The 16,151-nt window shown below is 38.1% G+C and overlaps 2 protein-coding genes across 3 annotated transcripts in view; one reads left to right on the forward strand and one right to left on the reverse strand.

Annotated features, from left to right (window-relative positions):
• ST6GAL2 (ST6 beta-galactoside alpha-2,6-sialyltransferase 2) overlaps nt 1-16,151 on the forward strand; it is a 235,891-nt gene that overhangs the window by 210,654 nt on the left and 9,086 nt on the right. The gene's annotated exons all lie outside the window — the stretch shown is intronic.
• Nucleotides 3,748-16,151, reverse strand: part of LOC143983200 (pinopsin-like) — a 343,478-nt gene continuing 331,074 nt past the window's right edge. Inside the window, exon 5 of the mRNA XM_077482628.1 lies at nt 3,748-8,437. Coding sequence (XP_077338754.1) covers nt 8,195-8,437 — 243 coding nt within the window. The 3' untranslated portion in view covers nt 3,748-8,194. The remainder of the gene's footprint in view (nt 8,438-16,151) is intronic.

Below are 16,151 nucleotides of genomic sequence, written 5' to 3' on the forward strand. Positions count from 1 at the left end.
GGTATTGACACAATGGCTCAAAAGTGATAGGGTTCTGAAAAGTTTAGACAGAATAAAGGTGGATAAAGCACCTGCACCAGATGGCATCTTACCCACGGATCCTAAAAGAATTGAGCTCTGTCATTTCAAAGCCATTGTTTCTAATTTATAGAGACTCATTAATGATTGCAATGGTACCACTGGATTGGCATAAGGTTAATGCGGTACCCATATTTAAAAAGGGAACAAAGTCTTTACCAAGTAACTATAGACCTGTTAGTTTAACTTCTATAGTCAGAAAGATATTGGAGTGTTTAATAAAAGACCACATAGATGAGTTCTTGCTGGAAAAAAAGCAACAGACAGCATGGATTCATGAAAGACAGAAGTTGTCAAACAAACCTGATGTATTTTTTATGAAGAGGTAAGTAAAACCTTAGACAGAGGGGTAGCTGTGGAGGTGGTATACTTGGATTTTGCAAAAGCATTTGACACAGTTCCCCACACATGACTAATATGTAAGGTAAAGTCTACAGGCTTGGAAATATCAATTTGTAAATGAATAGAAAACTGGCTATAAAACCGAATTCAGAGAGTAGTGGTTAATGATTCTTACTCTGAATGCTCTAAGTTTGTCAGTGGTATACCCCAAGGTTCAGTGTTGGGACCCTTACATTTTAACCACTTCAGCCCCAGAAGGATTTACCCCCATCCTGACCAGAGCGTTTTCTGGGATTCGGTACTGCATTTCTTTAGCTGATAATTGTGTGGTCGTGCAACGCTGTACCCAAACAAAATTGACGTTCTTTTTTCCCAAAAAATACAGCTGTCTTTGGTGGTATTTGATCACCTCTGATAGATTTATGGCATTTTTATTATTATTTTTTTTATTAGTAATGGTGGCAATCTGCAATTTTTATAGCCACTGGGACATTGTGGCGGACAGATCGGGCACTTTTGACACTATTTTGGGACCATTGACGTTTATACAGAGATCCGAGCTAAAAATAGCCACGATTACTGTATAATTGTCACTGGCAGGGAAGGGGTTAAACAATAGGGGGCAATCAAGGGGTTAAGTGTGCTCCCTCAGTGTATCTAACTGATGACAGGGAGCAGTAGATCCCTGTTATGTTACTAGGCAGAACAGGGAAATGCCTTATTTAGGCATCTTCCCTTCCCGTTCTGCCTGTCCTCGCCGCAATCACGGGCCACTGGCAAACATCAAGTTTGCTGAAACCGCGGGCATGCTTCCACGGTGCACCTGCTAGGTGAGAATTTCAAAGGGACGTACGGGTACGCCCTTTGGCCTGCCTGTGCCATTCTGCCAGCGTAAATCGATGTGTGGCAGTCTGCATGTGGTTACTATCTTTATAAATGATTTAGGGTCTGGGATTAAAAGTACCATTTCTGTCTTTGCAGATGACACCAAGCTATGAAGTGGAATAACATCCTAAGAGGATGTTTCCAATTTAGAAGCTGACCTCAATGCACTAATTGGGCAATTAAGTGGCAAATTAGGTTTAATGTTGATAAATGTAAAGTTATGCACTTGGGGGTTAAGAATAGGCATGCATCATACATACTAGGGGGGAGTACAACTTGGGGAATCCATAGTGGAGAAGGATCTATGGGTTTTGGTAGATCATAAGCTCAATAATAGCATGCAATGCCAAGCTGTAATTTCCAAAGCTAGCAAAGTCTTTTAATGTATTAAGAGGGGTATGGACACCAGAGAGCGAGATATCATTTTGCCCCGTTCAAATCATTAGTAAGACCTCATCTGGAATATGCTGTTCAGTTTTGGGCACCAGTTCACAAAAAAGGATATCAAGGAACTGGAGAAAGTGCAGAGAAGGGCAACCAAACTGATAAGAGACATGGAAGAGCTCAGCTATGAGGAAAGATTAGAGGAACTGAATTCATGGTTTCTTGAGAAGAGGAGATTAAGGGAGGATATGATCAACATGTACAAATACATAAGTGGTCCTTATAATGAACTTAGTGTTGAGTTATTCACTTTAAGGTCATCACAGAGGACAAGGGGGCACGCTTTACATCTAGAGGAAAAAAGATTTAATCTCCAAAATACGGAAAGGTTTCTTCACAGTAAGAGCTGTGAAAATGTGGAATAGACTCCCTCCAGAGGTGGTTCTGACCAGCTCAGTAGATTGCTTTAAAAACGGCCTGGAATCTTTCCTAAATGTACATAATATCATATAAGTGGGTACTGACATGTAAAGGTAAAGTTGATCCTGGGAAAATCTGATTGCCTCTCGGGGGATCAGGAAGGAATTTTTGTCCCCTGCTGTAGCAATTTGGAGCATGCGTTGCTGGGGTTTGACACCTTCCTCTGGATCAACTGTGGTTATGGGTCTGTGCATATGGGATTGTATTTTTTGGTTGACCTGGATGGACTCTTTTTTCAACCTGACTATGTAACTATATGTAAAACCTATGTAGAAGGATTTGTTCCATTCCTGTGTATCATCTGAGGCCGTTCACTTCACTGGGCATATGTGAGAGTTTACAATCACTTTGAAGTTGTTGTAAACCATTGCGATGAGGGAGGGAGCTGCAGCACTCAACATGCGTGATTGTTAGCCACAGCTGTACTTGTTCTCCTTCTGTGTGAAGGGGGTGTGTCCCTTCCCCACAATCAGGCTCAGAGCTGTCCGCTGTGTCAAGACTTCAGATTCCCGCCCCCTGCTCCTAGAACTAAAGAGAACTCCTCTGTGTGTGTGGTTTTCAGAACAATCTACAGAAGAAATGGCTGCAGATACACAGCTACAACTTTTATAGGAGGATTTGTTTCATCTTTGTGTTTTACCTCATGCTAGTCATGTCACTGAGTGCATGTGAGGGTTTGCAACCATTTTACCTTTCCCATTTGCTTTGAAAACTTTTTGCTGACATGTCCCAGTTCTAGTCCAAATTTCAGCAAAGTGAAAACTCAAGAATTTACTCATTCCGGTTTCTAGCATTCTGGTTAATGACAGTGTAGTTGATAACATCCCACTTGCTGAGCTACTGTATGTAGATGAAAATTCTCAGCTAATGTATGACAGCACTCATTGTACCATTTTATACTGTATATAGATATTTTATATGAATTTGGGTCTTGTTCATGTAGTATTTCAACACAAGAGTCACTGTTTAATCAAAGTGTAAAAGCCTTTTTATTGCCATTTTCAAGTTTGTTAATGTCAACTTGACAGCATGTTGAGAAGTCTAATAGACAAACCTTGAGCTCTGCTCTCAGGCTGATTGCATATGCTTGTAACTGGACCAATCACAGGTGCCCAAGGTCCAGCAGCACATCTTACTCCTGAACTGCATTCACCAAGCAAAGGAATGGGTCTTACTACTTCTACCTAATTTTTCAGTAACATGTTATGGTCCACTGAGCAAGGGCATGCAGCAGATACAGGCATGCCCTGACATGCCTTGATGCAGGGCTTCATTGTAAAGGGCCGATTAGTAATTCTATTGTCACTAAACACCCTTCTAACATTCACATGAGACCTGTGGAATAAAATGTAAAATGTGTCAATGTACAGTTAAAAAGCAGTGCTAAAACACTTGTCTGAAAACATTTTTTTTCGGTATATTGTTAATCTCAATGGTTAAATTGTTGTATAGTCTATTGAATTTCAAGTGAGGTTGTATTCAGCTATTTTCCATTATACTGTGCTTAGGTTTAGGGTACTGTTTAGTACAATATGTGCTACAGTGAGATTTTTGAAGAATTTACAGACACTTCAGATGTTTCAGGTTTTTGTAAAATTTTATTTTGACAAAGAAAAGCTACATTATACAATTTTGTAACCCATTCTGGTAAACATGGGGAGTCATGTAAATAGTTTTAAACTAGTGTGTTAATGTTTGATCTTTAAAACAGGATGTGGCTACAACCAATACAGACTGCTCTTTTTGAGAGTTGCATAGCATTAGACTGATGCAGCTTGGATTTATTCTGATTATAAATTCTTAAAAGGAATATGTCAGGATAGAAATATGTGAACTTCAGGTGGTTGTCATCTTCATTAAAGAAAAGCTGCTTCTACAGGAGTTTTGCTTTTTGCCCGTAGAAGTAGCTCAGTGTTATCCTATGTGTCCATGCACATTAAGACGATTACAGGCATATTTTAGGCTCAGCGTTTAGAGGCAGGAAAAAACCCTTCTGGTTTGTTTTTTTGAGAAGAGTTTTGTGGCAGAAAAAAATGCTGAATGTTCCTAAACTCTCTTAAAAGCTTCTAAGCTCTCCTAAACTCCTGTACAAAAATGCTCTATATGTAATACTGTGCAATAACCTAAAACTATTTTCCCAATCCTGGAAGGCCCACCAGCAGTTCATGTGGATATCCACATAGGTACAGTAGGTAAATTGCATTGTTAAGGCCCTGCGTACTTCACCTGTGTATATATGAAATGACCTGCAAAACATGCACTGTATGCCATGAGTTCTGATTTCTTGATAGATCACAAGGCTGTCTTAGAAGATAGTTGACTCTTTCTGAGTGCCAACACTCCTAGCTACAGGCAGTTTGCTGTGATACTTGCACCCATTGTCCTTAGCAGGTTTCACTTTGCTGTAGTGGGATCCGTGAGCATTAAATGGAACCTGCAGTCAGGCTATGGACATTCAAGTATTTACATATTCTCATGAAGCAGTAATTGAGGTTTAAAACACACACTGGATTATTTCACATACTTCTTTCAGCAGCTTCTTTAACTTTCTTCAGCAGATTTTGAGCCTTCCAATATATAATGTAAACACAGAGAAGGGGCTCTGAAAGGGTAGAGCTGAGCTGCTTGGGTAACTTCAGGGCTTAGAGAAAATGTATTACTCCATAGTGCCTGCAGCTACACTGGTTAGTGAGTGCTTGTTTTAAACCCATTTACTGCTTGTTATTTAAAGATTTGAATATCCAAAGCCTGATCACAACTGAATTATAGCACTGTATTTAAAAACAATAAGTGAGTTAGCCCTTACAAAAAATTAACATTGTAGTTATTTTGGTTTTAAGTAATGCCTGTAAATGTCCTTAACAAACTCTATCACTTAAGTTTTCTGTTCCAAATTTGAATGTTTTTATTAAATCTAAAAGGAAGCATATTTCACATTGTATCTTTTTTGTTTGTTTTTGGCTTACCTTAAGGTTTAAGTTTAGGGGTTGGGGTGGATTGAGTGGGAAATGGGAAAGTTTACTTTAAGAGTTCAAGTTAGAGGAGAGGATAGTTTTAGAGTAAGGTTTACAGTTAGCAATAGATGACACCTGAGGATCATATGTGGTTATTCTTAAATACACATATTCATTATCAACGAAAGCCCCAGCCAAAATGTCCAGTTCTTGCTTGCCCAAGCAAGGGTTATAAGAAAGTAGACTCAACAAACAATTTCTAAAAATAAGACACCTTGTTTGGTTGATAAAATGAACATTTCAGAATATAAAAGCAATGTGTTTTCTGTAATTGCAGTTGTTTAAATCCATTTTGCTGCAAGAAAGACAGTGAGAAGAAATAAGTGGTTATATTGATTTGGCCCACGTGTAGCAGTACATGCAATGTTATAATTGTAATGGGCTTATTTAATGAGACAAAGCAAAGTGCAGTTACTGTGTGCTAAAAATGTAACCATTTTTGAAAGAGTTGGTGCCTCGGGTTTTTATTAATGTCTGTGTCCCAGTTGGAGAGATTTTAATCACGTCCTGGTCACAAGTGATTTTTAGTTTAAATAATTGAGGGAAGTTTTCACCAAAGAAAGAAAAGATAGCATTGAAAACACTTAGGGTCTGATTATAATGCTTTTCACACAATGTATTCATCAATGGACACTTAAGAAGACTCACATGGGGCATATATGAAAAACACTTTTAAAAAGATATCATTACAAGACATCAATAACAACACATATACTAAAAATAAACACTAGCAGATATAACTATAGATCTCATCTCAAATATTTTGTCATGCAACTCTGCAAACAGGGGTTACTTTTGCTGAACTTACTTGTGATTTATCTTTTAAAACTGATTTATATGTAAGGAATAAATAGTAGAGTTCATTACGGAAGGAACAATTTACTTTTTCTTTACTGGAATCTCTCTTACCACATACAAATAATCAATGGCTGATTAAGTACATGGCTGTTACATGTCTTGGTTTTATGTGGGGGATAATGCCCAAACTACAGGGGGGGGGTTTTCAGTCATGCAAACAAAAATTGGCACTGATTGACAGTGAATCCCCTTTAATTAACAACTAGTTCTATTTACTTTTTCAGTGAATATTGGCTAGAAAATCAAGTTTGGATATGTTTCACTGCTCACATATTTGGCACTGACCAAGCAATACTAGCAATCACTAGAGAAGTAAACAGGTGCAGCTTTATTCAGTAGAGGGAGGTACAGCAGTGATGTATTTAACGTTTTCTTGTTGTATTGATCAAAGGGAGTCAAAGGTTTATATTTTTAGACAAATGTGATATATGTGAACCACCTCAGCTTTGTGTAAATAGTATTTTCCAGTATACCATTTCTTTTTTTACTTCATACTTATTCAGGATGTTCTCTTTGCATTTAATATACTGTAGAACATTCCGTGCTTCTGTCAACAGACAAAAAAAAGAGCTGTCAACAAACAAAAACCTACGCTCTCTAGGTGGTTTATCATGTAGTATTCTAAAACGAACCGACCTGCAATTTAATTAGAAGGAATACCTAAAAATAAGTACATTAAATTTGATACTTCACAAACATAATTTCACAGCAAACATAAAGTGTAAAGTAACATAATTACATCAAAATAGTTTTTCAGTAAACTTAACAAAAGTAGCTCATCCAAATACTCTTTAAACATGGCATGACATGGCATCAAATGTCCTAAATCTTCATACATTTTCAGTGTTTAAAAATTATTTCAATATATACATAAATTATAATTAAAGGCAACAATTTTTTTTGAGTTTTGGATAGAGGGGAGGTAAATTAGAACACCTGTCAGTTATTATTGCTGTCTGTGCCCTCGTTAAGGAGATCCATCCTATCTATTTGTCCTGTTTACCATTATCATTGGAAGTGAAAGTAAAAAAAAAATCCCACATTTTGTGTTGTCCCCAGAAAAGTAATAGAGTGGAAATCTTCCAATAGGGTCACTAGTTCGGAGGGTCCCCAAAAGATTCCCCTAATTTGCAGGGATTTCCTCTCACTTCCTGTTTGACTGTGGGATAGGAAGTAAAGGTTAATTTTCCCCAATGGGACAAAGATTGCAAAAATAAACCTTACAGGGTTATAACCCTCCCTTTGTCTATAGTTCTACTTTAGGTTTACAATGCTTTACACTTTTTTTTTTTTTCTGCTGTCACCTTTTATAGAAATGTATTACAATGTAACAATTAAAACACACACACAGAGACATAGTAAATAAAGAGTGTAAGCGCAGTACAGAAACCCACAGCAGTCAGCATTCCCTTAACTAAAGTCATACCAGGATGGATTTTACTTAGCTGCTATGGATATTGTGCATTGTGCTTGGATCTTTGCTCCTTGCAATACTGCAATAATCTCAGTAGAGAAAGTAAGATGGTGACTGTAGTGTAACACCATCATGGTACCTTTATACTGTAAGTCACATTTACAACACAAAATATGGCTACCAATGCAAATGTCTTCTCTGTCCAAAACAAATTTATATGCATTGGAGCAACAAGCATTGCATGGGGTTTCATTCAAGCTGCTGTTTCAACTTACCTAGTCATGCTAAATGATTTTTTAAGAAATGCTTCAGAAAGAGAGTTAGCTCAAGGAGTTTGCAAAAGCTCATCAGCTTGTCTTTTAGAGAAATCTGGTATTGCATCCCCATATCGATATAACAAACCTATTTTCTGAATGGTATTAAACAGACTTTACTGCTGCTGACACATTTTTTCTTCTGTAGAGGGTAGCATTTATCTCAAAATGTGCTTATATGTGTATAGCCCCTTTATTGGGGAATTGGAAAGACTTCATAACGTCTGTTTCTGTCAATAGACTGATATGCAATCATACCTTGATATCAACATTTAGAAGTTTTTGAAAACAGTTTGTACTCATAACGCATATGTCAATGACCCATATGTGTATCATTTCATAGTGCAGCATTACTACATACAGCTTTCAGTTCTTTGGTTAAGTAACATTTAAAAAAAAAAATGTTTTAGGTTAAATGATGGCATTCACAAAACAGAATTATTTTTTGAGATTTGTGGTGATGGGTCAAATATGCTCTCTTTGTCCTTACTTAGTAGACATGGAACCTTCTCTGCATTGCCTGGTGTATGAGTTTGTTTTGTTTCAATCACAGTGCTGTTTAGTCTTTGGTTTATTTGAATTACTGTTAGATTTGATTGGCACAGAGATTTTCCATCAATAGGCGAAGAAGGATGGCAGTGGAAAAGCAGAAGAAAGCACTTGTAGAACTGCAAAAGAGAGACACAAATCCTTAGATTAAAATACAAATTGTATTTTATTTTAAATTATTCAACCTCTATGCCAAGCTAAAGTAAAATAAGAAATACATAATCTGACATTGCTAACTTTATAAACATGCTAGCTGCTTAGCCAACATGCTGTCCCTTATACATTTTGAGCTACTTACCTGGTACAGTCACTCAGTTATATTTTAGAACAGTATATTCTAAAAATAACTAAAGAATTAAATGGATAACAGATATACCATAATAATGCATATTTTACTGGAGGAATGATATGTTGATTCCAAACATTCACAGATATAAAATAAAAATAGTAACACTGGCACTTGTTTGGAGGTTTCAAAAAGTTTAACCTGAAAAATGAGTTGAAAATTACTTCTTAAAGGATGTTTACTTAAAAAAAATAAAAAAAATGAATGCAAATTTTTATTGCAGGTAAAAAAAATGTGCATTTATCATTTTTTGTTGCAGGAGCCTCAAAAGCATTGCACCAGCGATCAGCAGATGATGCCATGCAGGTCTCCTGCACGCTGTCAGTGTAACAGCTTAACCGTACATCCCGTACGGGTAAGCCAATACTCCCTGACAGACTAAATGAACTGCCGTAGCACCCTCATAGTTCATTGAGAGCTACAAGCCGACAGCCTCTAAGGATGTCAGGGCTTGTAGTTCATTAAAATACACAAAACTGTGTGTCTGAATGATGTGGTTGTGTGGGCGGAGCCCCGTTTAGCCACACTGTTTTTAAATAGTGGCAGCTAGTATAGGCAACTTCTGCCCATACTGCTGCCACGGGGGTGGGGGGCAGCTGGTGGTGACTGCAGCACTGAGAACATGTAAAATTGGGTGGCACGTGTAACATGTTCCCAAAGGTCAATTTATCCTTTACAGCTTAGGTGAAGTAAATTATTATAAATCACATCAGACAACTTAAAAAAATCATGGAAGTTCCATTCTTGAGAAAAGAAAGAACTTGAGTTTCCTAAAAATGCTATCTTTTTTCCAGGGTCATAAGACTACACAAGCTCCCCTTTTAACTTTATAACTTTTGCAAGTTGGCATGGCAGCATTGCCTGAGGGTGGGCAGTGGCAGGATGCATGGGTCCACAGGAAAATTCTTTTATGAAAAAAAAGGTAATTTTGATATCGATTTCAGCAACATTTATCACAAAGTAGGGACAGGGCAACAAAAAAGCTGGCAAAGCAAGTGGTACAAAAATGAAAGAGCTGGAAGATCATATTGCAAAGATTTTGATTATTTGACATCAGGCCAGTAACATGATTGGGTATAAAAAGAACATCTCAGAGAATCCGGGTGCCTCAGAAGTAAAGCTAGGCAGAGGTTCACCAATCTTTGAAAAGCTGAATCTAAAAATTGTTGAACAGGTCAGAGTAATTTTCCTCAAAGTAAAATTGCAAAGACTTTAAATATATCATCATCTACAGTACATAATGTCATCAAAAAAATCGGAGAATCTGGAAAAATCTCTATGCGCAGGGGGCAAGGCCGAAATTGAATATTTGTTTCCCGTGATCTTCGGGTCCTCAAACGGAACTGCATAAAACAGACATGATTCTGTGATGGATATCACTGCATGGGCTCAGGAATACTTAAAAAAATCACTGTCTGTGAAAGCAGTTTGCAGTGCCATCCAAAAATGCAAGGTAAAGCTCTACCATGCAAAGAAGAAACCATATCTGAACATGATCCAGAAACACTGTTGTCTTCTCTTGGCACATTTAACCACTTACAGACCGCCCGCCTTCGTTATACATCGGCTGTTTGACGTTAAATACCAGGGTTATGGCAGCAGATAGCTGCCATGACCCCAGTATCTTTTTAAACAGTGGGCAGTCCGCTTTCAGATAGACATTTCTTTTTATTTTATTGCTTTCATGTGTAAATGTGAGATCTGCGGTCTTTTTGACCCCAGATCTCACATTAAAAGGTCCTGTCATGCTTTTTTCTATTAAATTTTTTTTTTTTTTAAAAGACAGTGTAAAAATAAATAAGAAAAATAAAAAATAAAACTCCCTGTCCTGCCAAGCTCGCTCGCAGAAGCAAATGCATACGTAAGTCACGCCTGCATATGAAAATGGGCGCCGCGATCAATAGAGCGAGAGCAATAATTATGGCAAAAGACCCCCTCTGTAACTCAAAACTGGTAACCTGTAGAAATTTTTAAACGTCGCCTATGGATTGTTAATGGTCAAAGTTTGTCACCATTCCACGAGTGGGCGCAATTTTGAAGCATGTTGGGTATCAATTTACAAAAAAATTGGGCTAACTTTACTATTTTATTTTTAATTTAAAAAAGTGTATTTTTCCCCAATGTTCTGTGGTTTGACAGATCAAAATTTGACATTCTTTTTGGCAACCATGGGCACCACATCCTCCTGACTAAAGATGAGAGGGACCTTCCAGCTTTTTATCAACGCTCAGTTCAAAAGCCTGCATTTCTGATAGTATGGGGGCTTATTAGTGCATGTGGAATGGGCATCTTGCACATCTGGAAAGGCGCTATCAATGCTAAAAGATATATCCAGGTTTTAGAGCAGCATTTTCTCCTATCCAGATGTCTTTTTTAGGGAAGGCCTTGCATATTTCATCAGGACAATGCTAAACCACATACTGCATCTATGACAATAGCATGGCTTCGTAGTAGAAGAGTCTGAATGTTTAACTGGCCTGCCTGCAGTCCAAACCTATTAACTATTGACAATATTTGGCCTATCTTGAAATGAAAAATACAACAAAGATGACCCTGGACTCTGGAGCAGTTATAATTATATATCAGGCAAGAATGGGACAACATTCCTCTCCTCAGTTCCCAGACATTAACCACTTTCCGGCCGCCACATGTACATTTACGTCGGCAGAATGGCACAGCTGGGCAAATGGGCATACAGGTACGTTGCCACCATATGGCCGCTTGCGAGCCGCAGGCGGCACGCGCGCGACCCTGCCACGAGCTAAGTGAGTAGGATTGCGACCCCCGCGGACTAATGTAAACAAGCACCTCCCCGTTCTGACTAGTGACATTGTCACTGATCATAGCTCCCTGTGATCAGGAGCTATGATCATATGATCAGTGATGTCTCACACGTAGCCATGCCCCCTAACAGTTAGAATCACTCCCTAGGACACACTTAACCCCTTCCTAGCCAGCTAGTGCTTAACCCCTTCACCGCCAGTGTCATTTTTACAGTAATAAGTGCAATTTTATAGCACTGATCGCTGTAAAAATGACAATGGTCCCAAAAATGTGTCAAAATTGTCCGATGTGTCCGCCATAATGTTGCTCTCACAATAAAAATCGCAGATCACCGCCATTACTAGTAAAAAAAAAAAGAAAATATTAATAAAAATGCCATAAAGCAAACCCCTTTTGTGGAAATCAATCAATAAATGCTTATTGTGATTTTGTTACCAAAAATATGTAGAAGAATACGTATGGGCCTAAACTGAGGAAAAAAACTGTTTTTTAAATATTTTTTGGGGCTATTTATTATAGCAAAAAGTAAAAAACAATGTGTTTTTTCAAAATTGTTGCACTATTTTTGTTTATAGCGCAACAAATGAAAACCGCAGAGGTGATTAAATACCACCAAAAGAAAGTTCTATCTGTGTGGAAAAAAAGACGTCAATTTTGTTTGGGAGCCACGTTGCATGACCGCGGAATTGTCAGTTAAAGCGACTCAGTGCCGAATCGCAAAATGTGCTCTGGTCTATGGCCAGTCAAATGGTCCGGGGCTTAAGTGGTTAAAAGGAGAGATGCTACACTGTGGTAAACATGGCCTATCCCAACTTTTTTGAGACATGTTGCTGCCATTATTACCATATGGTACATTTTCTTAGTTTAAACATTTGATGTTTTTATGTACTATGTATTTATGTAGATTTCACACAGCGTCCCAACTTTTTTGCAGTTGGAGTTGTAATATTTTTTGTAACTTTTATCTTTTTTTTCTAACCTAATTAAGTTTTGGTGTTGACTAGTTTGAATAGATCTACATAACCAAAACTGATACTCAGATTTTACCTATTTTCTTTGCAGTGGTTCTTGTGTTTAAATAGTGCTGCCTAGTGCTTTGATGTGAAAAAAACAGATATAAAGAAGCCTAAAGATCAAATCATAAGACAAGTTTAATTGGCCTCTACTATTAAAATCTATATTGAAAGTCATCCTCAATGTATGCTCAGCATTCTCTGAAAACAGCAGGGCAAACCTATTATTCACCTGACTTGGGCATGGATAGGCAGAAACCAAATCCTAGATCTCCAAGACAGGCCCTGCCTACAGCGAAGTTCCTCAACTTTATGACCTACAATGAGGTAGCCTGCTTACCAGTCTGGCAGTTCACGTAAGAAATAGGAGGAGGACTGGTTAGCAATACAAAAGTATATGGCAACCTTGTGGCTTTTTTAACCACTTCGCCCCGCAGGACATTCAGGAATGTCCTTGACTTTGTGCAGTGATATCTGAATGATGCCTGCAGCTACAGACATCATTCAGATATTGCGGCTGTTCCGCCACTTGATCATTCTTACAGGCGGCGGGAGGGGACTCCCCCCACCCTCCGGTGCCTCTACCGACTCACCTCTTCCAACGGTGAGTCGTAAACAGATCCGCCGGCCCCGGATGGTGACGATAGAGATTTCCAGCGGACCAGATGGCATAACATCGGAAGCCGGGCGTGATGTTATGACGTCACTCCCAGCCTCTGCATTAAAAAAATGGCGCTGCCACGGCTGGGAAGCCATGATTGTTTTTTTTTGTTTGTTTGTTTTTTATTTTAGGCTTCCCAGCCTAGAGGGGAGATATGGGGTCTTACTGACCCCATATCTCACTTAAAAAGAACAGATCGTGTCATATTCCTATTAAGAGATGTTTACATTCCTTGTAATAGGAATAAAAGTGCTGAAAAAAAAATTTTCTTTTTTTTTAAAGTGTCAAACAAAAAAAAAAAGTCAAATTACCAATAAAAATATATATTTTTTTAAAGTGCGCCTGTCCCCGTGAGCTCGCACGCAGAAACAAAAGCATATGTAAGTCCCGCTCACATATGAAAATGGTGTTCAAACCACACATGTGAGGTATCGCAGCGAACGTTAGAGTGGGAGAAATAAATCTAGACCTAGAGCTCCCCTGTAACTCAAACATGTAATCAGTAAAAAAAATGAAAGTGTCGCCTATGGGAATTTAAGTACGAAAGTTTGGCGCCATTCCACGAGCATGTGCAATTTTGAAGCGTGACATGTTTGGTATTATTATTATTATTATTATTCAGGATTTATATAGCGCCAACATTTTGCGCAGAGCTTTACAATATGAGGGCAGACAGTACACTTACAATACAAATCAATACAGGAGGGATCAGAGGGCCCTGCTCGTTAGAGCTTACAATCTATCTATTTACTCAGTCTAACTTCATCTTATGCAAAAAAATTGGGCTAACTTAAAAAAAAATTTAAGCATGAGACTGTTTTTTTTTCTCAAAAAATATGTTCAGAAAATTGCCGCGCAAATACTGTGCGAGATAAAAAGATGCAACGACCACCATTGTATTCTCTAGGGTCTTTGTTAAAAAAACATATATAATGTTTGGGGGTTCTATGTCATTTTCTAGCAAAAAAAAAAAAAGATGAATTTTACATGTAGGAGAGAAATGTCAGAATTGGCCTGGGTACGAAGTGGTTAAGATATTCAGTGTCACAGTATGCCAGTTTGAGACTAAAGTTTCAGAAGCATGCAGTTACTTTCGTCACTTGTAGCTAACCTTCCCCAACAATAAACTAGATGTACTGAACAATGTGAAAAGCTCCCTCCCTGGCACCAAAATGTACCAGCACTCAGAACCACTGATTTAATATACTGTACATTGTTTATTCAAATACAAGCACTCTTCATCCACAGCAAGTGTACAAGTGTGCATTATATGTTATATGTTTCAACGGTAGATAATATGCTCATGCAACACTAGTGTGGCCCCCCGGTTATGCTAATACAGCTCTGCAGTAATTACTTACTATTGTATAACCTTATGGCCCATATACATGATCTGATAATCGGATGATAGTTCGTCCGTTTTGTTTTTTTTGCATGCTAGTCGCATATCAAAAATGTAGACTTTACTAAAGTTATGAAAACTCTCGTATGACAGAATAAAAAAATCTCACATCTCGTGATATCATGTATTTCGATTGTATTTTTCGGACGACAACTGTACTGATTAAATGAAAATCGTGCAATCTGTTATCATATAAGAAAAATTTCCGTGCTTGTCCCATTGGGGATAATATCAGATTAACTGCTGTGATCAGCGCTCAAAAGCTCTGTACCAATGATCTGATTATGGTACGATAGCATCAAACGTGGTATTTTTCGTACGATTTTCAGATCGTGTGTACGGGCCATAGGACACTGTATTCATGTTACTATTCCAACATTTCTCCTTCTACCAAATTTTTCATTTGCCCTTGTACTTCAGTAGATTTTTATTGCATCTCTTTACTCAGTCTGCTTCCTGAATACATTAGATCTCAAACGCTTTTCATTAAATGGAAAGTTTCTGATGACTTTTAGTGCTCTCCAGTTGCTCATTATGGCATGCAGAGCAAGATGACACATTACGCACTATTTATTGCATTTGAATAATGAATAAAGCAAGATTGCAGCTATTGAACACGTATGCATACAACCATTAAGGTTTGCTATTTAAAACAAGAAAGAATTTGTTTTAGAAAGAAGACTGCCTGTAGGGAGATCCCCTATTCATACTGCAGTTGCTACGCTGAGTGTGAGTCAAATTCTTTAGCCGAAATATCACATTTTTACAGGGCTATATTTGTCATAACTTAAACATACTGTGAAAATGTTGCTAACTGACTTTAAACTTTAAATTTAAACTTCAACAGTACAAAATGGTAAGAGTAGGGCACTTGTTGCAATATTCCTGCCGTGTCGAGTATGGAAAATAATGTCCTAAAAGAGTAGGGGTGGGGCTTGTGATAATGCAGAGAAGTCATCCAATGCCTATATGAATTTCTTATGGGTGTTACTTAGTCTTGGTAAGAGAGAGGTGTCAATCCACGTGAGTCTACGTTATTCACTATGTTTTTGTAGGGCAATTGACTAGAGCAGATAGCTATCAGTCAGAAGGGAAAACATGCATGCTTACCATTCCAGGGTTGCTTTCTGCCATGGGGTTGAAGATGCACAGGGGAAAGAGTCTATTAGTCTGGGAAGAGGGGTGGTGTCAGTGAGTGACTACTAGCCCAGGAAGAAGTAACAACAAGGGAAACAAGCACCATACCAGTTATAAGAGTTCCAGATACAGCTTTTTTCCAATAAAAGTCAAATACAAAAATATCAATACATGGAGATGTCCTGATGTTTTTTTTTCCTAGCCCTGATAAAGAGGGCATTTTTCGACTCCTGAAATGCATTGACTACTCTTTGGATTGACCTTTATTTAAAAAAAAAAGTTGTTCCTGGACCTCTAAGCAGTGTTGTGGCACTTTTCTATTTGTGTTACATTCCCTACAAGATAAGAGACCACGGAGGTCCTTTGGGGTGTAGTATCCACCTGCCCATGAACCTGGCTATTTACATCAACATCAGTACCTTAGGATGGTAATAACCTTACAGTCTAGTGCTCTTATTTCACTTTTCTCAACAGCCAAGGAGGAGGGGTA

Source organism: Lithobates pipiens, unplaced genomic scaffold (assembly GCF_037356315.1).
Source record: "Lithobates pipiens isolate NorthernLeopardFrog02 unplaced genomic scaffold, aLitPip1_a1.2 Scaffold_16, whole genome shotgun sequence".
NCBI lineage: Eukaryota > Metazoa > Chordata > Amphibia > Anura > Ranidae > Lithobates > Lithobates pipiens.